This window comes from Capra hircus, chromosome 29 (genome assembly GCF_001704415.2).
Source record: "Capra hircus breed San Clemente chromosome 29, ASM170441v1, whole genome shotgun sequence".
Taxonomy (NCBI): Eukaryota; Metazoa; Chordata; class Mammalia; order Artiodactyla; family Bovidae; genus Capra; species Capra hircus.
This window is the reverse complement of record NC_030836.1, coordinates 43,477,115-43,502,574: the sequence shown is the minus strand read 5'-3', so window position 1 is coordinate 43,502,574 and position 25,460 is coordinate 43,477,115. Positions and strand designations below refer to the sequence as shown.

General features: G+C 59.2%; 1 protein-coding gene across 9 annotated transcripts; it reads left to right on the top strand.

Annotated features, from left to right (window-relative positions):
• Positions 1,122 to 19,696, top strand: CDC42BPG (CDC42 binding protein kinase gamma). 9 transcript variants are annotated; one of them, XM_018042899.1, is made up of 38 exons: positions 1,128 to 1,375; positions 3,876 to 3,967; positions 4,058 to 4,141; positions 4,480 to 4,575; positions 5,004 to 5,152; positions 5,650 to 5,743; positions 5,969 to 6,169; positions 6,294 to 6,539; positions 6,897 to 6,976; positions 7,798 to 7,895; positions 7,983 to 8,063; positions 8,367 to 8,458; positions 8,559 to 8,738; positions 9,159 to 9,254; positions 9,390 to 9,514; positions 9,593 to 9,665; positions 9,870 to 9,976; positions 10,063 to 10,177; positions 10,504 to 10,652; positions 10,733 to 10,821; positions 11,130 to 11,182; positions 11,270 to 11,350; positions 11,450 to 11,509; positions 11,785 to 11,890; positions 12,138 to 12,271; positions 12,360 to 12,499; positions 12,600 to 12,681; positions 12,963 to 13,016; positions 13,270 to 13,486; positions 14,361 to 14,423; positions 14,544 to 15,143; positions 16,178 to 16,275; positions 16,507 to 16,591; positions 16,697 to 16,817; positions 16,941 to 17,061; positions 17,188 to 17,311; positions 17,433 to 17,518; positions 18,463 to 19,696. In XM_018042899.1, exons 1-38 carry the CDS (start codon positions 1,216 to 1,218, stop codon positions 18,517 to 18,519), a joined length of 4,689 nt encoding a protein of 1,562 aa, XP_017898388.1. In that variant the 5' UTR covers positions 1,128 to 1,215; the 3' UTR covers positions 18,520 to 19,696. The 9 variants fall into 9 exon arrangements, with proteins under 9 accessions (XP_017898391.1, XP_017898388.1, XP_017898387.1 ...); XM_018042898.1 differs by having other exon boundaries at positions 17,430 to 17,518; XM_018042901.1 differs by lacking the exon at positions 12,963 to 13,016 and having other exon boundaries at positions 9,159 to 9,251.

The following is a 25,460-nucleotide window of genomic DNA, read 5'->3' as shown; positions in this document are numbered from 1 at the left end:
TGAGCAGTGCAAATGGGAGACCGCGGAGAAAGCCCCCTGTGTGCTACCGGGGATGTTCAGTCCAGCTCCACAGACCTTCACAGAGCGGCTCCCCGCTCAACACGGACAAACCGAGGAGGCAGGCAAACCTCCAAAGAGATCTTTTAAAGGAAGAATTTGTTGTCTGAAGCCATTAAAATGCCCCACCCCTTGATCCCTCCTCTTGGACAGCCCCATGTCCCCATGGCGTCTAGCCCAGCCCAGCTGGAGACAGCTGGGCAGAAGTCAGAAATATCCCTGGACAGTCCGACCCTCCCCTCTCCCACCTCCTCCGGCCCAGCCTCGACCTCTCCTTGGCCCTCGGCCTCACTTTCCAGGCGGGCCGCCCAAGCTTAAAAAGCCTGTGGTGACATTACCAGGCCAGCCCCACTCCAGGATCTAGCTTTGGGGCTTCCTCACCCCTCAGTCCCTCAGTTCACCTTCGTCCTTCCCAAGCCTGTGCGTCATCTGCCAAATGGGTGGAAGCATCCTTGCTTCACCTAAGCGTCTCCCCGGTCGGCCGTAACGATGCAAACAAAATGAAATCAGAAACTAGCCAGGGGGGTGGGGGGTATGCCAAGAGGCCGGCATCCCAGGGACGGAGCGGACTACAACTCCCATCCGGCTTCGGGGCCGCAGGCGTCCCCAGCCCTTCTCCCCTCGCTGAGAGGGCAGGCTCTCCGGAGAGGCTGCCCCTGCCCCAGGGGGCGAGGGGAGCTGCAGTGCCCTGGGCATCCCCCACCTAGGACAGGCGCCGGCGAGGGCCCCGGTGGGGCGGGGGCTGGGGCCGCGAGAGGACCCTGTTCCCGTCTGGGATGCGATGGGACGCCCCCCTCCGCCCCTACCCCTCTCCTTGCTCCGCCCCGCCCAGGAGTTACTCTTCGGGGCCCGCCCCCCCACTTCCTGGCCGGGAGCTGGCCCCGCCCCCGCGCGCCTCCGCCCTCCCACCTTCACCTCCAGTCCCGTCTCCCATTGGCCGGGGCACACCTGCCCGTCCGTCGGGGGGCGGGGCGGAGGGTGGGGAGCGGCGTCCAGGTGAGGGCGCGCGGGCGGCAGCGGAGGACGGTGACAGCGGGGAGGGCGGGAGGGTGGGGGGAGGACTCGCGGACCGACCCGCGGACTGATCGACGGACGGCCCGACGGGCGGGCATGCGAGCGGCCCGACTCTAGCCCGGGCCCGGGGCTCCGGCCGCAGCCATGGAGCGGCGGCTGCGCGCGCTGGAGCGGCTGGCGCGGGGCGAGGCCGGCGGCGGCCCGGGGCTCGACGGCCTCCTGGATCTGCTGCTGGGGCTGCACCACGAGCTCAGCAGCGCCCCCCTGCGGCGGGAGCGCAATGTGGCGCAGTTCCTGAGCTGGGGTGAGTGGCCCGGGCGGGACCGTGGGGGGCGGGAGTGGGTGGGAGGTGGACAGAGGGACACCCCGCAGGGAGCCTCTGCCTTCGTGCTCCCTGCTCGCAGACCCTCCTGTGAGGAGCCGCACTCCCTCAGGCTCCCCCACCCCATCCCAGATGACCTGCATTGGCCCTGATGCGTGCTGCCGGACCCCCACCCTCGGCCCTCTCCTTCACCTGCCTGCTTCACCGTCATTCAGATTCACTCCCGGAACCTGGCACGTGGGCCCCACACACATCACACACAGACACGCAGAAACTTGGTGCCAGGTAGAGACTTCAGACACATGTACACAACACACGCTCACAGTCACCTCAGGACCGGTGAGAACACACTCTCACATGGAGACCCCTGTGCACAGGACTCACTGACACGTACATTTTCTCTGGCTCCCACCTTCCACCGACGCACTGAGACACACGTTCAGCTCCTGGAGGGACCCAGGGAGCCCTGCTGACCACCCCACCCATGCTGGCTCTGATACACACTTGTCTACATCCACTCGCAGCTCTGTAGCATCCCCCACCCACTCCCACCACACACACACAAACATACACACACTTACACTTACCCACACACAGGACCATCCGAGACTGGGCACAGGCACCCTTTGTGGGCAAGCGGCTGACCAGGCCTCCTGAGGGCTGTGCCCCAGGCTGGGGAAGGGGGCCAGGCTGGAGGTGGGTCTGCACGCTTCCTGGGGTTGACTTACCTGAGTCACCAGGAGTGGCTGGCCCCGGATGACCCTGAAGCCAATGCCAGCCCCCAGGGCTCTCTAGTTACACCTGGTGGGGCCATGGGGGAAGGCCATTGGCTTGGAGGGTGGGGTGAGGTGAGTGTTTGCCCAGTGGGCGACTAGCATTCCTGGTATGCCTGAGCTCTAGGCGGGTGTGAGGCCCAGCCTGGCACAGTTGGGGGCCTGTGAGACCTGCCCCAGGCCATCCTCTAGGCGGAGGGCGGTCAGAGGGCCCTGGGCCCTGCTGCCCTCCTCTCTCCTCGGGACTCCGTGTGTGTGTGTGTGTGTGTGTGTGTGTGTGTGTGCGCCTGTCCGTGTTGTCATCACCCCCGTGATGCCCACGTGCTCCTCCCTGCCTGCCTCTGGCACCTCCGCTGGGACCCTGGTGTGGGGGCCTGTCTGTTGACATCTCCTGAGGTAACGCAGGGCGGTGACTCACTCTGCTCCTGCCTCAACTTGTCCCTGCTCCCTCCCAGAGCCCCCATCCCTGCAGCATGGCGAGGGGACTGGGCACCCTGGCTTGAGGGCCTGGGTCCTCCTGCCTCTGGGCCCCAGGCTTCAGCTCCCATCCGGTCGATGGGTAGCTGCCCCCACCTCGGGTTCCCCCTTGGAGTCCTGCAGCTGCTCCTCCCCAGCTATACACAGACCCAGGAAAAGGACAATTTATTTCTGTAATGAGGTTTCCACACCACCCCTGCTGCGGGGGTTCTGCCTGATAAACCTGTGGAGCAGCTCTCTGTCCCACCCACAGACCTGCCCAGCTGGCAGGGCGTGTACCTGCTGGCAGGGGGAAACTGAGGCAGGGAGCCCAGACTGTAGCGCCCTTGACCCCAGCTGTTCCCCCTCGCCTCCCTAAGTCTCCAGGCCCCAATTTCCTCCCCCCAGGCATGGGGCTCCTCCAGGCCTGCGAAGGGCCAGGGAGTGGCTGGAGATGTCCTTTCTGGGAGTGTCTGGGGCGGTGAGGAGGAGGTGCTTGGCCAGGTACAGGCTGTGTCCAGAGAGGGAGGCAGGGCTCAGAGTCATAGGGCTTCTCAGGCCTGGAGGAGATCCCGAGTGCTCACGCCCTCGGGTGCCAGCATCGGGCACCAGAAAAGGTGTCTTGGCCCTGTTGTTGAGCCTTGTGTGAACCCAGGCAGACCTCTCTGTGCCTCCAGACCAAGGAGGCCCCACTCGGGGAGCACAGAGCCTGCCCTCCCAGAGCCCCACAGAACCGTGCCCTACCTGCCCTCCAGGGCAGCCCCAGGCCTCACTCCACCCAGGTACCTCTGTGCCTACGAGGGACCCACAGCTCCTCGGTGGCATAGAAGCCTCTCTGGGGACAAGGAATGTTGCCAGTCCAGTTTCCCAAGACAGGCTCTGGCCTGGTCCTGCTCAGGGGCCAAGGACTGAAGGCTGGGGGTGGGAATGGTATCCCCATCATTCCAGGGTGACCTGGCCCACCAGGGTCAGCCCCCAGGCAGGGGAGGACTACAAATCCCATCAGCCCCTGGGACAGATGCCACCTGGGAACCATGGATTCAGGGAGATCCAGGGGCCAGGTGGTCAGCAGAGCCAGCACCCCACCTTCCGTGCTTCCTGATCGTGGCTGAATGGGCTGCAGCTCTTGTCAACCCCCTGGCCAGAGGCCATCGCTGGGGAGGTCATCCCTGCCCTGGCCTCATGGGAGGGCAGGTGAGAGGGAGCCGGGGCCCTCCACACAGGCTCTCTGAGCCCCACTCTCTGTCCCTCAGTCAGTCCCTTCGTAGCAAAGGTGAAAGAGCTGCGGCTGCAGAGAGACGACTTTGAGATCTTGAAGGTGATCGGCCGAGGGGCCTTCGGGGAGGTGAGCAGATGGCCCTGGGGTTGGTGGGGGGGAGGAAAAAGGTGTTTGCCCCCCAGACCGGCGTGACCCCAGTACTCTCTGTGGCCTCAGGTTGCTGTGGTGAGGCAGAGGGACAGTGGGCAGATTTTTGCCATGAAAATGCTGCACAAGTGGGAGATGCTGAAGAGGGCTGAGGTCAGTGTTGGGTCCTGGGGGACCTGGGGTCCCTGCAGAGGGAAGTCTACAGGCCTCTGAGACCTGCAGGGGAAGTGGCTGGGCATGGCTGCCAAACAGGCAGAGGATCCACCCCCAGCAGCACGGGTTCCTCCCATCCCTTCCGCACAAGAAGCCTTTCTTAGTAAAAGGAGGGTTCTTCTATTTTTCTTATGATAACACTGAGGCTCAGGCTAACACAGGCGACCTTGATCCCTGTTCTAGCCTTACTGAGTCTTCCTCCATCCCCTGAACGGGCAAGGTGGGGTTGCTGGGCTCTGATTCCAACCTCCCTACCCCATTTCCCCAAACTGTTACAGACGGCCTGTTTCCGGGAGGAGCGGGATGTTCTGGTGAAGGGGGACAGCCGCTGGGTGACCGCTCTGCATTATGCTTTCCAAGATGAGGAGTATCTGGTGAGGATGCTCAGAAAGCTGCAGGGGCGGGGGGTGGTGGTTCACTCACTCAGTTGTGTTCGACTCTTTGCGACCCCATGGACTGCAGCACGCCAGGCTTCCCTGTCCTTCACTAGCTCCCGGGGTCTGCTCAGACTCATGTCCATTGAGTCAGTGATGCCATCCCTGGGGACGAAGGAGAAGACCTTTGGGGGCCAGAAGCCTTGGTCCAAGGAGAAAGAGACCCCTCCTCCTGGGTCCAAGAAGCTTCCACTCCCCACCAGCTCAGGCCTGGAGCCTCTTGCCTGAGCCTTGGCTGAGAGCTGGCTGCCCCAGAGCTGCTGGGAGACATGGCCCTGCCTTTCCAGAGCACTGCGGGACCCCTGTGAGGTGTGCGGGAGACAAGTGCCCCCCCATCTGATTCTTGCCCCCCACCCACCACCATCTAGTACCTGGTGATGGATTACTACGCTGGAGGGGACCTCCTCACTCTGCTGAGCCGCTTTGAAGACCGCCTCCCGCCCGAGCTGGCCCAGTTCTACCTGGCTGAGATGGTGCTGGCCATTCACTCGCTGCATCAGTTGGGCTACGTCCACAGGTGGGGCCCCCAAAGCCTCTGCTGTCTTTGCCAGCCCCTCTTGACAGCTCTGAGGACAGCTGAGCACGTATGTGCCAAATCCTGTGCTGGGTGCTTCGTATGCAGAGAGCCTGTGACTCTTCCCACCCCAAACGTTGTGTCATGGGAGCTACCATCATCCCATTTTATAGATGAGGAAGTCAGGGCTTAGCACAGGTAAGCACCTGGCTCCTGGTGACTCAGCCAGTGGGTGACACTGGGGGAGTCTGGCTCCTGTGTCCACCACGGCACACTCAGCTGCCTCCAAGGGTCTCTCTCCCCAACTTAACCACCTTCTTCCTTCTTGGGAGCCAGGAGGCCCGACCACCATCCTTCCCCTCTTCACATGCTAGCACATGCAGGAACACAAAGTGTGAGCATACACACATTGGTGTGTGCACATGCACGCACTCACACACCCAGGTATGTGCCTAAATGCATATCCACACTCACAGATCACTCTCCCTGCCCTCCCCCAGGGATGTCAAGCCAGACAACATCCTGCTGGACATGAACGGGCACATCCGCTTGGCCGACTTTGGCTCCTGCCTACGTCTCAACAACAGTGGCATGGTGAGAACCCCGCCCCATGTGGGACAGAGGACACCTGGCTGGGAGAGCTCCCAGGGGAACAGGAGGCACCAGGCCTGGTGCGAGCGGCCGTAGACTCCCAGGGGAAGGAAGAGCTAAGCCTAGGACCTAGGCGGGGGCGCTGGGCCAGCCCAGCCCTAGGGAGTAGGGGAGCTGGGCCCAGACGCAAGCCCGTCTTTGTGGCGCCATCAATGTCACCTCCCACAGGTGGACTCATCGGTGGCAGTGGGGACACCCGACTACATCTCCCCCGAGATCCTGCAGGCCATGGAGGAGGGCAAGGGCCACTACGGCCCACAGTGCGACTGGTGGTCCCTGGGGGTCTGTGCCTATGAGCTGCTCTTCGGGGAGACGCCCTTCTATGCTGAATCTCTGGTGGAAACCTACGGCAAGATCATGAACCACGAGGTCTGGCCGCCAGGCCCTGGGATTCTGGGAGGGCCGTGGGACTCCTGAGGCTGTGAGGTTGGAGATGCCCTGGGTGGGGGTAGGATTCTGGACATTCACCTGCACCCGTCCTCTGGGACCTCAGGACCACCTGCAGTTCCCCGACGTGCCCGACGTGCCAGCCAGCGCCCAAGACCTGATCCGCCAGCTGCTGTGCCGCCAGGAGGAGCGTCTGGGCCGAAGAGGGCTGGATGACTTCCGGAACCACCCCTTCTTTGAAGGCGTGGACTGGGAGAGGCTGGCGACCAGCACTGCCCCCTACATCCCCGAGTTGCGTGGGCCCATGGACACTTCCAACTTCGATGTGGACGACGACACCCTCAACCATCCAGTGAGCGGAGGGACCGACAGCAGCAGGACAGCTGCCTGGAGTCTCAGTGGCTGCGGGACCCTCCCCTGCCCCACAAAGTTCCCCAAAGCATTTGCTGGGCTGGGGATGGGAGGCCCATGGGAGTTACGGCTCACCTGGGCTTGTTCACCTGCACTGAAGTGGGTTGTGCCAAGTGAAGGATCTTTGACCACAAGTGTCATCCTGTCATCCAGACATCCTATAAGACTCCCAGCAGCACCTGTGGGGCCAGAACCTCAAAGACTGGTGGGGGTTGTAGTCTTTTGAGGGCTCCTGGGTCTCGAGCCTCCACCTGGAGCTGTACTTCTTACTGTGACTCCCCTTCCCCACTTTCTGCAGGGAACCCTGCCGCCACCCTCCCACGGGACCTTCTTAGGCCACCACCTGCCATTTGTGGGCTTCACCTACACCTCAGGCAGGTGAGTAGTCCTCACGCACCTGGAGGGCTGCCTGGCCTGGAGAACACTGGGAGCGCAGCCCATCAGGACCCCAGGAAAGGGACTGAATGGCCCACCTGTATCCACATGGGACAGATGCTCGGGAAGTGTGCTCTGAGCCCCCAGTAGGACAGCCCTTCATGTCCTCAAGGTCCTGGTGAGGCCATGACCCCTATGGGTTCTGCCCCAGTATTTGTTCCTCATGGGACCCTCCATGGCAGGCTGGGTGTGTAGTGGACTCAGAGCCAGAGATCTAGTGCTGCTCCCTGAGCCTCACTTTGTACCTCTGTAAAATGGGTAGATGCTCTCAGCCCAGTTCCACTTGTAAGTCTGGCCTGAGACTGCAGCAAGGCCCTGAGGCAGTGGGAACTGTCAAGTATCAGCAGATGCCTCTGACCTTTATTCATGAAGTACTCCCTATGTCCTGGGCCCATACCGCTGAGTTCTCTTGACAGCCCTTGCAAGAGCCCCTAGCGTCACCTCCCTTTTCCTGTGGGGAAACTGAGACCTTGATACCTTAGGTTATTGTTCAAGGTCACACAAACAATAAGGGCCAGGGCTGTGGAACCAGCGCCCAGGGGACTCTGGAACCATTGTCCTGGCCGCCACCCATGGTATCTGCCTGGGGCCTCCTAAGGGCAAGGTGTGGTCTCATCTGTCTCTCTTCCCAGCCCAGAGCCCAGACTTGGGTACAGAGCTGGTGCGCAGTGGGCGTTTCTTAGATGGATGAATGTTGGATGCAGAAAGATGGAGGAGGCTAGGGGATGGTTCTTTGCCAACTTGTGTTGCTGTGCTCTCCCCAGTCCCAGCCCTGAGAGCAGCTCTGAGCAGTTGGCGCCCCTGGAGCGGAAGCTCCGCTGTCTGGAGCAGGAGAAGCTGGAGCTGAGCCGGAAGCTCCAAGGTATGGGTGCCATCAGGGCCAGGGCAGGGTGGGTTTGCCCTGCCGCAGGACAAGCTCCTAAGCATTATGGGTGTCCCCACACTGCAGAGGCTCTGCAGACCCCCTCGGACCATCGGGAGCTAGAGCAGCTGCGGAAGGAAGTGCAGACTCTACAGGACAGGCTGTCAGGTACCCTGCCCCCAGCACCTCGTCTCTTCCCCTCTCCCCTCACCTTGGGGGCTGAGCTGGTTTCCCAGCACACCTGAGTCCAACCTGGGTTCCAGTCTTGTCCCTGGGTCTGTATGTGCTGTGTGATCTTAAGGAAATATCTTAAATTCTCTGAGTCTGCGTGTAGAAAATGGGCCGAAGAGATTCATCCCCTGCCCCCACCCCCCGCCCCGAACCAAGCTGGGGTGAGGGTTCCCTGAGACACTGCAGGTAGAGCTCCTGGCTGAGGCTGTACATGCAGGTCTCAGTGACAATTCCTGGCAGAGACGCTGGGGGACAGCAAGGCAGACGGGTGTCCGGCTGGCAGCCCAGGCCAGGACAGTGACCTGCGGCAGGAGAGAGACCAGCTCCTCCAGGTGGGGTGTGGTGAGATGGGTGAGTGGCCCAGGGCTGGGTGCTAAGGAGGACCACGCCCTAATTTCTGGCTGGCCTTCCCCTTGCCCACCCGGACCCCAGGAGCTGGCTGAGGCTCGGGCGGGGCAGCAGGCACAGGCGCGGGAGCTTCGCGAGGCCAAGGGGCGGCAGGAGGAGCTGCTCCGGAAGCTGCAGGAGGCCCAGGAGAGAGAGGCAGTCATGGCCAACCAGACCCAAGCCCTGAACTCCCAGCTGGAGGAATCCCACGATGCCCAGAGCAGGGTGAGTGATGGGGTGGGTGGGGACAGCAGCAGCGCCCTGCCCTCATGACGCCTGATGTGGCGGGAGGAAGCCTGGGGAGCTTGGTTTGAGGTGCTGGGAATATCAAATGCCTTGCATGCCCACTGTGGCTGGCCAAGGCCTGAGCAAGGGAGCAGGTGAGGTGGGCAGGGGTCCGTCACTTCCACTTCTGCTGCGGCCAGCAAAGCCCGAGAATCTGGAGCAAGGTCAAGAGTTAGGGTGGACAAGGGCTCCCCTGGTAGTCCAATGCCTATGACCACGCTTCCATTGCAGAGGGCACAGGTTCAATCCCTGGTCAGGGAACTAAGATCCCACATGCAGTGGGGAGCGGCCACACACACACACACAAAAAGAGCTGGGGTGGACAGGGTCAGCATTGGCTGACTCTGCACCCCATCCCAGCTGCAAGCTCAGGTGGCCGCCCTGAAGCGAGAGGTGACTCAGCTCCAGAGACAGCGGGAACGAAGCCCGGAGAAGGCGTCTCCCCAGGTCAAGGTGGTGAGGCCTTACCCTCTTCCCAGTGGCATTTCTCTTAGCCTGACCCCATTCAGGGTCTATCAGGGCCAGGCCCCAGGGGTAGAATAGGTCATGGTGTCTTGGACCCCTGCCCTGACCCCTCTCCACACCCTCTAGACCTTCCACACCGCCTCTGAGACCAACGGCACAGGGTCACCTGAGGGTGGCGGGCCCCAGGAGACACAGCTGAAGCAGGAGGTGGCTGCGCTGCGTGCACAGCTGGAGCAGGCCCGCGGCCAGGGGTGAGCTGGGCAGCTGGGGTGGGGGACAGGGCGGGGGCCCAAGCTGGGGGCTCACCGAGTCCTCCTTCTCCCCGGCAGGCCGAGCGGCAAGGAGGAGGTGCTGTGCCAGCTGCAGGAGGAGAACCGGCGGCTGAGCCAGGAGCAGGAGCGGGTGAGCGGTGCAGATGGAGGGTCAGAGAGACCCGCAGGCGGCGGGACAGGCGGGGAGCCGGCTGGGCGGGTGGGCACAGCTGCCAGGGATGTGGGCCAGATGGGGTGGGTGAGCCAGGCTGGACATGGGCAGACTCAGGAGTGGGGGCTGATCCCTGTTTCCCACATGGCTCATCTGTGTCTCTTGAATCTCCTTCCCTCCCAGCTCATAGAAGAGCTGGAGCGGGAACAGCAGAGCAAGCAAAGGCTGGAAAGTGAGCGGCGGGAGACGGAAAGCAACTGGGAGGCCCAGATCGCTGACATCCTCAGCTGGTGGGTGCCCAGGGCCTGGGGGCAGGGGCTGGGCCCAGGCAGCGCTGAGGGCGTAGCCTCTGACCCTGAGCTCCCTTCCCGATCAGGGTGAATGATGAGAAGGTGTCAAGAGGCTACCTGCAGGCCCTGGCCACCAAGATGGCCGAGGAGCTGGAGTCCTTGCGGAACGTGGGCACCCAGACTCTCCCTTCCCGGCCGCTGGTGAGCCCCGGGGACACCTGGAGGGAGGGGTGGCGGGAGCCACACTCCACAGGTAGGGACACTGAGCTCACGGAAGATCAGGGACTTGTCTAAGCTCCCGCCAGGGCCCGCAGCAGAGGCAGGGCTTTGAGCCTGGCCAGGTGGCGTGGTGGGAGGCGGGTAGCCTCGGCGGCAACCCGGCCCTGGGGGCATTGCACGTTGATGCCCCCTGGACCCGGCCCTGGGGGCATTGCACGTTGATGCCCCCTGGACCCGGCCCCTGGGGGCATTGCACGTTGATGCCCCCTGGACCCGGCCCTGGGGGCATTGCACGTTGATGCCACCAGGACCACCAGTGGAAGGCACGGAGGCTGCAGAAGATGGAGGCTTCAGCCAGGCTGGAGCTGCAGTCAGCGCTGGAGGCCGAGATCCGGGCCAAGCAGGGCCTGCAGGAGCAGCTGACTCAGGCACAGGAGGCCCAGCTGCGGGCTGAGAGGTGAGGGCAGGGGCCAGCGCGGCGAGGGGCCCAAAACGCGGGCGGAGGCCTGTGGTGAGCACCCACGCGGTTCTCCCCAGCCGTCTGCAGGAGGCCGAGAAGCAGCACCAGGCCTTGCAGCAGGAGGTGGCATCGCTGCGGGAGGAGCTGCGGGTGCGTGGGCCGCTGGGTGAGTAGCCGTGCGCACCCCTGTCTGTCTCGGAGCAAGACCTCCTCTCGGTCACCAGGGGGTCAGCCCGGCCGGGCTGTGGAGACAAGACTCTTTTGCAGACTCTGCTGTCTAACCCACTATCTGTTAGCTAGTGCTTTCCGAGCGCCTGCTGTATGCCACCACCTGCTCCTTCCCCCCCTGCAGTCTCTCCCCCATTGACTGGGGTGGAAACTGAGGCCCCCCGCCCTGGCCTCCGGTTTCTAAGGAACAAGTGTTAACGGCACAGGGGCCCCATGGCCCCCATGACACACGCCCTCTGTTTGCAGACACCAAGCCTTCAAACTCCCTGATTCCCTTCCTGTCCTTCCGGAGCTCAGAGGTAAGAACGGGTGTGGGGCTGCCAAGGGAGGCCCCCCAGGAAGGACACAGGCAGCGGCCTTGATTCTGCCCCTGTGCCATTCCCCAGAAGGATTCCGCCAAAGATGCGGGCACCTCTGGAGAGGCGCCGGAGCTGAGGCCAGAGGGCCGCCGCAGCCTGCGGCTGGGGGTGAGCACAGGCAGGAGACCCACAGCGGGGTGGGGGGGGGCTGGGCCGGGGTGGGGGGCGCTGGACCCCACCCTCTCCCTGTGCTCGGCTCCCCTGCAGGCTGTGTTCCCCAGGACGCCTGCTGCCCCCACACCCCCTACAGAAAGTCCCCCTGCAAAGGTCAGTGCCCAGCGGGGTGGGGCAGGGGCACCAAGCCGTTTTGCCGGGTTTTTGAGGTCCTGCTTGGGGATCCCCTCACCCCCACCCCCTACCCCGTGCCGGCAGACCGCAATGGGAATGATGACGGTGGCACTGAGCTTTGAGTACGGCCAGATCCCCTCGGAGTGCTGAGTTCACACTGCCACCTGGCTCATTCGGTGGCCTGGGGGAGGTGGGGGGCTCAGGGGCCTTGGGTGAGGGTCAGGCATGGGTAATGGGCCTGTCCCCCTCGCCAGCCCGGCTCACACACGCTGCGTCCCCGGAGCTTCCCATCCCCCACTAAGTGTCTCCGCTGCACCTCGCTGATGCTGGGCCTGGGCCGCCAGGGCCTGGGCTGTGACGGTGAGACCCTCGGCACCCCCTGCGCCAGCCTCAGCCCCCGGGTGGGGGGGAGCGGCCCCCGTCCTGCCGCGTCAGGTGCCCCCACCCCCGTCGACATTTCCCACTGCTCAGTTTCCTACCTCTTCTCCCTTCATGGGGGGCTGGCGATGGTTCCGGGCCGTGGCAGCCTGTAGGGCGCTGGGCTGGGGCTGCCCGGAGTCCCCGCTCCCCAGCGCGCCCCCCCTCACGGCTCCTGCTTTCCCCACAGTTTGCGGCTACTTCTGTCACCCGACTTGTGCCCCACAGGCCCCCCCCTGCCCTGTGCCCCCTGCCCTCCTCCACACGGCCCTGGGAGTGCACCCCGAAACGGGCACGGGCACCGCCTACGAGGGCTTCCTGTCGGTGAGCCGGCGCTGGGGGAGGGGAGAGCAGGTGGGCGGGCAGGTGGCCGGGGCCGGTGGGACCTCCGTGCCTGCCTGCCTTCCCCCAGGTGCCACGGCCCTCGGGTGTCCGGCGGGGCTGGCAGCGAGTGTTCGCCGCCCTCAGCGACTCGCGCCTGCTGCTCTTTGATGCCCCAGACCCGAAGCTCAGCCCGGCCAGCGGGGCCCTCCTGCAGGCTCTGGATCTGAGGTGAGTGCCAGGCCATGGTTTGGAGCAGGGGTGGGGGGCGAGTGGGTCGAGGGGGCGGCTGGGGCCGGCAGACCTCTGACCTGCTCCGTGAACCTCCCAGGGACCCCCAGTTCTCAGCCACCCCTGTCCTGGCCCCTGATGTTATCCATGCCCAATCCAAGGACCTGCCTCGCATCTTTAGGGTGAGTTCAGGGATGGGATGGGCCAGACCTCTGTCTGCCTCTGTGCTGGACCCACTCCAGCTGCTCTTCTCCATCACCGTGGCTGCCCCCTTCATCCTGCGCCCCCTGCCTCCACGTGGATGGCTACAGTAGCCTCCATTCCTGTCTGTGTGGCTACACTTCACCCGGCACTGCAGTTTTCCATACATGAAGCTGGCTGCGCCCGGCCTTGTTTAGGGCCCTGCCGGCTCCCTGCCCCTCCTTGACCTTGAACACTCCTGGTTACTCCACTCATCCCCCAGGCTCCAGCAGAAACGTCTCTTCCGCTGGGAGTTCGTCTCTCACGCTCAGCCTGGGTGAGCGGGCCCCACCCTGTGTTCCCGTGAGGCCCTGTCCTGCCCTCTCAGTGGCACTGGTCCCAGGGCTCTGGAGTTGTCCTCGTGCTTGTCTGACCCTTGGCTTATCACCTGCTGCCAGACAGCGCCTGATACTGCACTGGGCAGGCCCACCTGGTGCTCCAGGGCCTCAGCGATGGACAGAGGGACGGGAGGAAGGAGAGCTGGCTGCCGGTGCTCTGCCCTCCAGCCTGGGTCCACCCTCCCCCTGCAGGTGACGGCCTCCCAGCTGACCGTGCCGCCTGCCACATGCACCGTGCTGCTGCTGGCGGAGAGCGAGGGCGAGCGGAAGCGCTGGCTGCAGGTGCTGGGCGAGCTGCAGCGGCTGCTGCTGGACGCGCAGCCCCGGCCCCGGCCTGTGTACACCCTCAAGGAGGCCTACGACAACGGGCTGCCGCTGCTGTCCCACGCGCTCTGCGCCGCCATCGTTGGTGAGCCTCACGCGGAGGGGGTGCCGGCCTGCCGCGGTCACTCGGGCTGCTGTCACTGCCGGGTCCCTGCAGCCCAGGGCTGTGGACCCTCTTGCACACGTGTCCTCCTCGCCACTCCTCTGGGCATGGCTGTGAGGAACCTGGGCTGGGGCGGGGTGCCTAGCTTCTGCCACTCCATTTCTCTGCACCTTCTTTTCTGCTTAAGAATTGCGAGTGAGCGTAAAGAGCCAAGGCTCTTGCAATAAAGGAGGTTCCCCTCCAGGCTGTTAGCAGCCGCCTGGTGACGGGGGAGCCTCACACTGTCCACTGTGGGGCTGCTGCGCTCACCCAGGAGCCTGGTGCACAGCAGGGCCTTTGCACCGGACTGCTGGGGAACAGGAGAGGAGGCTCCCTGACCTCCCCCAGCAGCTGGGCTGGGGCTTCTCCCTGCCATCACTCAGGACAGAGCCATGGGAGACAGGGCTTGCGTCCTCCAAGTCCCCTGTGTCAGCTTGGAGCCAGGGGACAAGGGCATTTATTGAGGAGAGGTGGCTGTGAGCTTAACGCTCACCTTCTGATGCTTCATCTCTTTGTAGCCTCGCAGCAGCTCTGTGAGAAAGGTACCATTATCAGCCCCATTTTACCAAGGCTGCGAGAGATGACGTGACTTAGCCCCAGATCCCACAGCTCAGGGTGGGAGAGGCCTCTCATCCTGACTCCTGGCCCCCATGGCCCTTCCCCATTAGAGCCAGTCTGGACTCAGGGACAGAAGGGTCCAGGGATGGTGGGATTGTCCTCTCTGAGTCCTTGGCAGGGGCAGGCAGACTGCCCAATCTCCCGCCTCTGGATGGGCCTTCTGACCCCTGACCCCTGATCCCCTCCCTCCCTCCACCAGACCAGGAACGCCTTGCTCTGGGCACCGAGGAAGGGCTGTTTGTGATCCATCTGCACAGTAACGGTACCCACCGGCCGGGCCAGGGTGGGCATGGGTGGGGTCAACCCCCAGGGACAAAGAAGGCTGGGCCCCGGGCGCCCCTCACCCAACTGCTGGTGACACTCTCCCTCGCCAACCCCGCAGACATCTTCCAGGTGGGCGAGTGCCGGCGGGTGCAGCGGCTGGCCGTGAGCCCTGCTGCGGGCCTTCTGGTCGCGCTGTGTGGCCGAGGCCCCAGCGTGCGCCTCTTTGCCCTGGCAGAGCTGGAGAACATGGAGGCAGCCAGCGCCAAGATCCCCGAGTCTCGAGGCTGCCAGGCCCTGGCAGCCGGGCGCATCCTGCAGGCCCGCACCCCCGTGCTCTGCGTTGCAGTCAAGCGCCAGGTGCTCTGCTACCAGCTGGGCCCAGGCCCGGGGCCCTGGCAGCGCCGCATCCGTGAGCTTCAGGCACCAGCACCCGTGCAGAGCCTGGGGCTGCTGGGCGATCGGCTGTGCGTGGGTGCGGCTGGCACCTTCGCCCTCTACCCGCTGCTTAACGAGGCAGCACCTTTAGCGCTGGGGGCCGGTCTTGTGCCTGAGGAGCTGCCCCCATCCCGCGGGGGCCTGGGCGAGGCCCTGGGCGCTGTGGAGCTCAGCCTCAGTGAGTTCCTGCTGCTCTTCACCACTGCCGGGGTCTACGTGGACAGCGGCGGCCGCAAGTCTCGCATGCAAGAGCTGCTGTGGCCAGCAGCGCCCACGGGCTGGGGTGAGGCCTGTGGAGGGCCAGGCTGGGTAGGGCCTGGTATCAGAGGAAGACAGGGTCCTGCCCAAATCCCTGAGCTTGGATTTGGAGGCCAGTATGTGCCCTCCTGCCTGACACACCCTTGGTGGCTTGTATGGGATCTTCCTTCATCTTCCTCTTGCACGGGACCTTGCTTTCATTCAAGCTCTTCCCCTGCCTGAACTACTGTCCTTTTTGTAACTGGCTGCCTCTTCAGTTTGCAAGTCCAGCCCCAGGGTCTACATCTAGTGGGCCCTCCATAAATGACCCCCATGTTTGTTGTCAATATCGTTATTGCTTTTACACTCCTCCCCCACCACCGTTGGTCCTTTGCTCCTTTCTGCTCCCCCATCTCCATTCAGATCTCTGCCCTGACTCTCAGCACCTTCTTATTACAATGACTGGTTTGGTACATAGGGGGTCTGCAGTGCTTCATCGCATCCAGCACGTAGCCCAGGCAAGCACCCCCTAGGGGCTATAATGTTTGGAGGAATGAATGAGTGAACAGGGCATCAGGGGAGCCTCAAACGTCCACAGGTAGCTGATGTGTTGGGCTACAGGCTGGAAGAGAGGGACAATGCTCCTTTCACAGTCGCCCTTCTGGGGTGGGGCCTGTGGGTTGGGTGTAGCACAGACACTCGGTGTGTAGGCGTTGGATCCAGACTGCCCGGGGCCAGTTCCCAGCTCTCACTCACCACAAAGTGAGACTTAGCTCTGGGGTTTCGTTAGGGACGATAACATTACCTGCCTAGAGTTGTTTGAGAATTAAAGGAGGGAAAATACGCAACATGGTTACAAGCAGGCCTGACATGGCTTAGAGTGAGAGCTCCCTGTTCGTTATCTCTGACTTGCTGTGGAGCTTGGGTGGGGCAACCCAGAGAGTCTCCAGGAGGACCTTTGGTGGGGTGTGGAAGTGACAGTGCTGGGACGGTGTACAGGGTGTGCCCTAGGATACAGCCCAGAGAGGTGCCTGACTTGCCTGGGGCTGCACAGCACAGAGTCCCACCCTGGTTATACAGGTTATGCAGCCCCCTACCTGACAGTGTTCAGCGAGAATGCCATCGATGTGTTTGATGTGAGGAGGGCAGAATGGGTCCAGACCGTGCCACTCAAGAAGGTGAGTGTGGGGACTTCCCTGATCGTCCAGTAGCTAAAACTCTGCGCTCCCAATGCAAGAGGCCTGGATTCAGTCCCTAGTCAGGGAACTAGATCCCACATGCTGCAGCTAAGATCCAATGCAGTGGAATAAATTAATTAAAATTTAAACCGTGAGGCCTGCCCAGGCCCCTGGGGCTGGACTGGGGTGCGGTTGGACAACATGGTGTGACCCCTGTGCCTGCTGCCTCAGGTGCGACCCCTGAACCCAGAGGGCTCCCTGTTCCTCTTCGGTACCGAGAAGGTCCGGCTGACCTACCTCAGGAACCCGCGGGCAGGTGAGGGAGTGTGGGAGTGGGAGGAAGGGGTTGTGACCCTGAGCACCAGCTGACTGGGGCCAAGGGGCCTTGGGAGCACCACCCAGCTCTCTGCTTCTCTGGCAGAGAAGGACGAGTTCGACATCCCCAACCTCACGGACAACAGCCGGCGCCAGCTCTTCCGCACCAAGAGCAAGCGCCGCTTCTTCTTCCGCGTGTCAGAGGAGCAGCTGCAGCAGCAGCGCAGGTGCGCGTGCGCCATGAGATGGGTGGGCGGGGCCTCCCGCTTTGGGGGCGGGGCGAACCCAAGCCTCGCCTTCCTGGAGAGGCGTTACCTTTGCCACCCACCTCCCTTCCCCTGCCCGCGTAGGGAGATGCTGAAGGACCCTTTCGTGCGCTCCAAGCTCATCTCAACGCCCACCAACTTCAACCACCTGGTGCACGTGGGCCCTACAGACGGGAGACCTGGCGCCAGGGACCTGCCCCCTCTGGTGAGTTATGAGTCCTCTGGAGCCGATCACCAGCCTCTCCTGACCTGGGTCCCTGGACCTACGCACGTCCAGGCCACGTGCAGTTCGTGTGACCTGGTCCCAGCCCTTCGCGCTGTCCCCTAACAGGCTGTGGAAGAGAAGGGACGAGGTGCCCGTGGCTCTGGCCCGCAGCGGCCCCACAGCTTCTCCGAGGCCTCGCGGCGCCCAGCCTCCATGGGCAGTGACGGCCTCACTAAAGACGCAGACCCCAGTAAGGACAGCCTCACCGCCTCCACTGCCTCTGCGTCCCTCCCCCATGTTTCCACCCCATTTGGACGCTTCAAATCTGACCCTGGATTTTCGTCCCCTCGCTCATTCTGCTCCTGGAGCAGTGAAGAGGAAGCCTTGGACATCTCTGTCCAGCGAGTCTGTGTCCTGCCCCCAGGGATCTCTGAGCCCTGCCGTCTCCCTGATACAGGTGAGCCTCCCCCCGCTCAGAGTCAGGCCCTTCTGTCTCGTGCTGGGACCTGAGGCCAGAGAACAATCTGAGCCTACACCTGCCTTGGATGCTAAGAGATGCTGACTCCCTCTGTCTAACCCCTTAGTGGGTCTCACCTGCCTGGAAGCAGGTCAGCCTAGGCCTGACTGTCTTGGCTCTGACTGTCTCAGCAGTGTGGCCCCAGGTGACATGCCCAGCCTCCCTGAGCTTGTCTCACCTGTAAAATGAGGTTATCGTTATGAGACCTGTGTGAGGTGAAGATACCTGAGCATGGTGCCTGGCACAAAGGGAGAGGGCCACAGAAGGGGAGTTCTTGGAATTCTGAGCACAGGCCCAGCCTGTGGGCAAGAGGTCAGAGAAGTGAGCAGTCCGCTCTGGCTGGGGACCCAGAAGATCTAAGGATTTGGGAAGCATCCCCTCACCCTCCAGCCCCGCCTCCATCTGCCACCCCCACTGCAGCCACAGCAGGCCACTCAAAGCCCTGGGACCCGCTGTGTTCTCGCACACCTCCAGGCCCTTGCCCCTGCCATGACCCTGCTCCTCTTGGGATGCCCTTTCCCGTCCTCCACCTGATTAAGACCCAGGCCATGCTCAAGTCTCTGCACCGACATCACCTTCTCCAAAGACCACCTGGCTGCCTGGTCAGGTGGTCACTGCCTCCCTGGGGCTGGCACCACCTCTGGCACCCTCCTCCCTCCACCCTGTCCTTGTCGATCCTGCTGTGCTCTAGTTTTCCTCTGAGGTCCTTGATCGTGAGGGTCAAGTTTGTCTTCTGCCTGGAATAAAGCGTATTTGTTGATTGAATGTAGAATGAGCAAATGAATGGATGGGTCCTGAGAAAGCCTCTGAGAGGTGCTGACGTGGTGAGAGAGGAGTCCTGCCTTCCTCTGTCAACCCTGACTTCCGTTTCTTTCCCCCTCCAGGTCTCAGAACGACCCCGGAGCCTCCCCCCAGCCCCTGAATCTGAGAGCTCCCCTTGATGTCCTCTGGCAGGGCCCAACTCCCAATCCCAGGACCCAGAGAGACATGAGGGAGCAAAGAGCTTGAGGAATGCCAAACTCCGGCTGGTCCGGGACATGTGGAAATTGGACTCAGGGAGGGTCTGGGCTGGGCAGCCATGGCCTGGGTTTCCAGGCCCCTGCAGGCAGGATAGGGGTGGGGGTCTGACTCCTAGCCCTCATCCTGCCCTTCCCTCTGCTCACAACCCCAACCTGTGCTAGCCACGAGGAATAGGATGGCCCCCTCCTGTTCTGGGGGCCCCTCTGCCCCATCGTCCAGGGGTGATTGTGCCAAAGCTCTCATCTCCAGGGCCAAGCCCCAGGAGGCCTATGAGAGTCCGGATGCAAGACAGAGAAAAGCCGGACGCCTGGGAGCAAGCTGGGGTCTTGGCGGTGGACTAAAGCCCAGCAAGGCCAAGTAGGGGCATATCCCAGTCTCTACTCAGGGGCAGGATAGGAAAGACAGTCTCTAATCGAGAGGCCGAGGTAGAGAAGGAGAGAGGATGTCGGTGAAGGTGGTGAGAGAGGATGTCGGTGGAGGTGGTGAGAGAGGCACAGAGGAGGAAAGGAAGTGCAGGAGGAGAGGATAGTGATCAGAAGGAGGTGAGAGCCAGCCAGAGGAGAAGGAGAGAAGGATAAAGGAGGAGCAATGGAGAAGAGAGAGGCCAGAGGAGAGGGCTGGAGGGAGTGGGAGCTGGGAGAGCACAGGCCCAGGCCCCTTCTCTCTGCAGGGAGCCGGTGGGGCCCAGAAGAGGGAGGGGCCCCAAGAGCCAGCCAGCATCCGTCAGTCATCTAATCCGTCCAGGAAGAAGCAAACTCCCAGCCAGGGATGGGATGGGGGTTATTTATAAGGGCTACTTGGTGAGAGGTGGGCACCCTATGGGTCTCCAGGCACACTCTGGCCCTTCCCAGAAAGGGGACGGGTCCTTTTTCTCAAAGCTTCAACCACCTGTGTATTAGGGGATCATAGGAGCATTTTATTATTGATCACAGTCATTATTATTTTATTATATTACTATTTTTATTAAACTTCCCCCTATGGTTGAGAAGGGGGCAAAATAAGTATTTATCTTCTCAAATGCCATATGCCCGGGAGGGATCAACCCTGACGCTCTGTGAGGCAGTAAGAAACCAATAAAAACAGCTTTGTAAGCTGCTGGCCTCCCCGCCTGGATCTGTCTTCCTGGGGTTCAGAAAACAGAGGGATCAGGGAGGAGGAAGGGGATCAGGGACAGTTAAAGACCAGGTTGTCTTTCTGTGTCTTCACAAATCAGAAGATGTTCACACGGCGGGGAAATGAGAGTTTGCCCTGTCCCTTCCCTGGCCTTGTCGCTAAGACTGTGAACTTCCAATGCAGGGGGTCTGGGTTCGATCCCTGGTCAGGGAACTAGATCCCACATGCTGTAGTTAAAGATCCTGCATCCCTTAACTAAGACCCAGAGCAGCCAAATAGATAATTTTTTTTTTTTTAAGTCATAAATGAAGGGGCAGTTTACAAAAGTGTGGGCGGCATCAGGGGAACTGACCAAGGAGCAGTGGTGCCCTGAGCCCTGGCAACAGTGAGGAGCTGTTATCACCCCCAGGTCAGCTGGGCAGGGAAAGGCAGGTGTTACCAGCGGGAGTTATGGCTCTCAGTGGATGCACTCGGCCATGGCCAAGCAGGAAGGCAGTCCAGGAAATTAATTCCTATACCTCACTCTACTCCCTCCCTCCCTTCCATCTCCTGCTTCCTCTTGTCCAAACCCAAGCAGCAAACAGAGGCTCCTAGACCTCAGTTTCTGCAGATCTAGAGGGCAGCCTTTAGGGTACAGAACCGGGAGGTGGGGGGCAAGGGATAGAAAGTGGATCTGGAGGGCATAGCCTGCTGTTCCACCCAGGTGAGGCTGCTGGGGAGGGGTCTCCTTGTTGTGAGCTGGGGTGTCCATGACTGGGCAGGACCCTGCCTGGAGGCGGGGCTGGGTGAGGCAGGAGGGTAAGGATCCTGTGCACCAGGATCAGGGCAGGTCTGCAGCTGATGGCTGTGCTCTAAGGCTTGTAGATGGCCCTAAAGCTAGGAAAAGTAACCAAAAAAGGGCCTAGGTCTTGCTAGAGATTGGAGGCCCATGAAATTCCAAGGCCTGGTTGGGAGTGTAGTCTTGATTCCAGTCTAGTACAGAGGATGAGATGGTTAAATAGCATCATCGACTCAATGGACATGAGTTTGAGTAAACTCAGGGAGATAGGACAGGGAAGCCTGGCACGCTGCAGTCCATGGGGTCACAAAGAGCAACTGAGCCACTGAACCACAACAGCTGTAGTCATGGGCAAGTTACCTGACCTCTCTAAGCATCAGTTTCTCATTCTGTAAGTGGGGATCATAAAACCCGTCATGAGAGGTTCTTCTTATAAGACTTTGGTGAGATAATCAGTATAAAATGCCTTCGCTTCACTCAGGAAATGTTTGCTCTGCCTATGGAGATGCCAAAACCTGAAGACAGAGCCCAGAGCAGGGACACTAAGGCCTCTTGCAAGCTACAGCCTCCAGCCATCCTCACCAAATTGGAGAAATGGCCATTTCCCTAGCACCCTTCAATAATTTAGCCAACAGGTTTTCACAGTTTCACATTAAAAAAATGTTTTTCCTCCCAAAGTCTTATGTTGACAAATTTCAGAAAAGCTTGAAAGATTACAAACTCCCCACCCTCTTCTCCTGGATTCACCATTATTCACATTCTGCTGCTTTTGTATTTCTCATGTACTGATGATGTATTTCGCTACCATCTGAAGGTAAGTTACACACAACCTGAACTTTGCTAAATGCTTTGCAGACATCTGTTAAGAAAAAGGAACCACCACCGAGGGAATTCCCTGCCAATCCATGTCTTGAACCCATGTTCTTGGCAGCGGAAGCGTAGAGTCCTAACCATTAGACCTCCAGGAAGTTCCCAGGGCATATCATTTTTTTTCTTTGTTTCTGGCCGTGCTTTGGCAGTCCAGTGGTTAGGACTCCATGCTATCACTGCTGAGGGCCCTGGTTCAATCCCTGGTCAGGGAACTAAGATCCTGCAAGCTGCGTGGTGAGGCCAAAAAAGAGGGGAAAAAAAAAAAAAGAATAAGGAACCACCAGAAGTCACTCTCAGGGCTTCCCTGGTGGCTTAGAGGGTAAAGCGTCTGCCTGCAATGCAGGAGACCAGGGTTCAATCCCTGAGTCAGGAAGATCCCCTGGAGAAGGAAATGGCAACCCACTCCAATACTCTTGCCTGGAAAATCCCATGGATGGAGGACCCTCGTAGGCCATGGGGTCACAAAGAGTCAGACACAACTGAGCGACAACACGTTTAGAAGTCACTCTCACAAGATTTAATATTGATACTCTGTATTAATCTGTTATGGGTTGAATTATGACCCCTAAAAATGAAGTCCTATTCCCAAACACTTCAGAGTGTGACCTTATTCGGAACTAGAGGCATTGCAGACATAAGTAGTTAAAACAAGGTCATTAGGGTGGACCCTAATCCAGATGACTGGTGTCCTTTAAAAAAGGGGGACATGTGGATGCATACAGAGGGAGCTCACCAAGTGAAAATGCAGGCAGAGATTCGGGTGATGCTTCTATAATCCAAGGAATGCCATGCTGCTGCTACTGCTAAGTCACTTCAGTCGTGACCGACTCTGCGCGACCCCACAGACGGAAGCCCACCAGGCTCCCCCGTCCCTGGGATTCTCCAGGCAAGAACACTGGAGTGGGTTGCCATGTCCTTCTCCAATGCATGAAAGTGAAAAGTAAAAGTGAAGTCGCTCAGTCGTGTCCGACCCTCAACGACACCATGGACTGTAGCCTTCCAGGCTTCTCCGTCCATGGGATTTTCCAGGCAAGAGTACTGGAGTGGAGTGCCATTGCCTTCTCTGAGGAATGCCATAGATTTGCCAATAAACCACTAGCAGCTAGGAGAGAGGCCTGGAATAGATTTTCTCACAGCTCTCAGGAGTAACAAATCCTGCAGACATTTTTTTTTTAATTTTTAATTGAAGGATAATTGCTTTACAATATTATGTTGGTTTCTGCCATACATCAACATGAATCAGCCATAGGTATACTTATGTCCCCTCCCTCTTAAACCTCCCCTCTCCCACCCCATCCCACGCCTCTAGGTTGTCACAGAGCCCTGGTTTGAGTTCCCCTAGTCATACACAGCAAATTCCCGCTGGCTCTCTATTTTACATACGCCAGTGTGTATGTTTCCACGCTACGCTCTCCATCCGTCCCACCCTCTCCTTCCCCCAACCCCACCCCTGTGCCCATAATTCTGTTCTCTATGTCTCCTGCAGTTATTTTTATCTTGGACTTCTAGCCTCCACATCTGTGAAGTGATACATTTCTGTTTAAGTCAACCAGCCTGTGGTATAATCATGTCAAAAATATTCTTTATAGCATTAAAAAAAAAGTTAAGTATCCAATTCTAGATCACATGTTGCGTTCAGTTCTTCTGTCTCTTGAATCTCCTTTGACCTAAGACAACTTTCTCCTCCTTCCTTTGTAAGTCATCTTTTTATGATGTTAACATCTTTTTAACGGTCCAGGCCAGTTTTTTTTTTTTTTGGTAGAATAACTTGCAATTTGCATTTGTCTGATTGTTTCCTCATTAAATTCAGATTTAATACTTTTGTCAAGACATAGCAGATGCTATTTTAAGTTAATTTTGATTGCAACAACACGCATTTGTTCTTCTGGTAAATTAGAGGCTGAACTCCCATTTGGCTCCCTGCCCTCCCCTCATGATGTTAATTTATGTCAGTGTGTGCCATGTCATTGGCGGGCATCCAGAGGGACCACCCTCCCCTAGCCTCCTTCTCTCCATCAGCAGGAATCAAGTTGGATCTTCAGGACCCTCCCTGTCCTCGGCAGGAAGCCCTGACCTCCATGCTTGCAGCTGGCCCACCGCCGGACCCCTGCCTCAAGACCATCAGACCTGGGCCTACTCCTGTCCGTGTTGCTCGGTTCCACTGCAGGGGCTGAGGCCTCTAGGTTCTCCATGGCTTTTGACTTCCCTTGTTCTGACCCCGTCTCCACCCTCAGCTCTCGAAAGCTGTTCACCATGTGCTCGAGAGGGGATGGTCCAACTGCAGCAAAATCCCCTGTGCCCTTGCCCTCTTTTGCAGATGGTCCTTAGCCCTCCTGCTCTGGTGGAAACTTTGCCCTTTGGGGTCATGCTCACTGCCTTGTGTCCTGCAGAGTTTCCACAACCCTCCTGCCTTGCGGCCTGGAGATGAGGTAGGTGTCCTTCCTGAGGCCACTGGTGGACATCCTACTCCCTCTTCCTTTCAAACACTTAGGTTTGAACTCAAGTTATCAGCTTTTACCACTCACTTTGTCTCAATGTCTCCCAACCCACGCATGGCTCATTTCTTAATAATTCTAGCTCCTGGCTTGTTGCCACTCTCTCTATCCAACTCCTGTTTTATTACATTTATTTATTTTGGCTGGCCATCCTGTGCAGCTTGTAGGACCTCAGTTCCCTGACCAGGGATCAAACCCAGGCTTTGGTAGTGAAAGCACTGGTCCTAACCACTGGACTGCCAGGGAATTCCCTCTATCCTACTTCCCTGGTGGCTCAGCTGGGAAAAATCCCCCTGCAATGTGGGAGACCTGGGTTCAATCCCTGGGTTGGGAAGATCCCCTGGAGAAGGGAACAGCTACCCACTCCAGTATTCTGGCTGAGAGTCCCATGGACCGTATAGTCTATGGGGTCACAAATAGTTGGACATGACTGAGTACTTTGAATTCACTTCACTTACTACTATTTTTTTTTCTTTTTTTTTTTTAATTTTTATTTTTACTTTATTTTACTTTACAATACTGTATTGGTTTTGCCATACATTGACATGAATCCACCACGGGTGTACATGTGTTCCCAAACATGAACCCCCCTCCCACCTCCCTCCCCATAACATCTCTCTGGGTCATCACCATGCACCAGCCCCAAGCATGCTGTATCCTGTGTCAGACATAGACTGGCGATTCGATTCTTAAATGATAGTATACCTGTTACAATGCCATTCTCCCAAATCATCCCACCCTCTCCCTCTCCCTCTTGAGTCCAAAAGTCCGTTATACACATCTGTACCTCCTTTGCTGTCCTGCATACAGGGTCGTCATTGCCATCTTTCTAAATTCCATATATATATGTTAGTATACTGTATTGGTGTTTTTCTTTCTGGCTTACTTCACTCTGTATAATCGGCTCCAGTTTCATCCATCTCATCAGAACTGATTCAAATGAATTCTTTTTAACGGCTGAGTAATACTCCATTGTGTATATGTACCACAGCTTTCTTATCCATTCATCTGCTGATGGACATCTAGGTTGTTTCCATGTCCTGGCTATTATAAACAGTGCTGCGATGAACATTGGGGTACATGTGTCTCTTTCAATTCTGGTTTCCTTGGTGTGTATGCCCAGCAGTGGGATTGCTGGGTCATAAGGTAGTTCTATTTGCAATTTTTTAAGGATTCTCCACACTGTTCTCCATAGTGGCTGTACTAGTTTGCATTCCCACCAACAGTGTAGGAGGGTTCCCTTTCCTCCACACCCTCTCCAGCATTTATTGCTTGCAGATTTTTGGATCGCAGCCATTCTGACTGGTGTGATCACTTCACTTACTACTATTTTAAATCTTAGAGACTTTGATATACACGTGGATGACCCAGCTGCCAGGCCTCTCTGTTCCTTGAGCTCATCTTGTCCCATGATCTTACCTTCCAGCCACTCACTCTCACAGCCATACTGGAGAGCCACACTGTATTATATGGGAGCCACTGGTCACATGTGGCCACTGAACATTTGAAATGTGACTGGTGAGATATGTTGTGTGTATAAAATGCATACCAGATTTCAAAGGCTTTGTTGCTCAGTTGCTGAGTCATATTGATGAATGGCAGAAAC

Excerpts from the sequence above, each read along its gene's own strand:
- CDC42BPG (XM_018042893.1), top strand. The coding sequence starts at position 1,216 with ATGGAGCGGCGGCTGCGCGCGCTGGAGCGGCTGGCGCGGGGCGAGGCC. Across the intron at positions 5,153-5,649 it reads CAGTTGGGCTACGTCCACAG|GGATGTCAAGCCAGACAACA; the intron begins GTGGGGCCCCCA and ends GCCCTCCCCCAG. Across the intron at positions 17,519-18,462 it reads CTGCCGTCTCCCTGATACAG|GTCTCAGAACGACCCCGGAG; the intron begins GTGAGCCTCCCC and ends TTCCCCCTCCAG.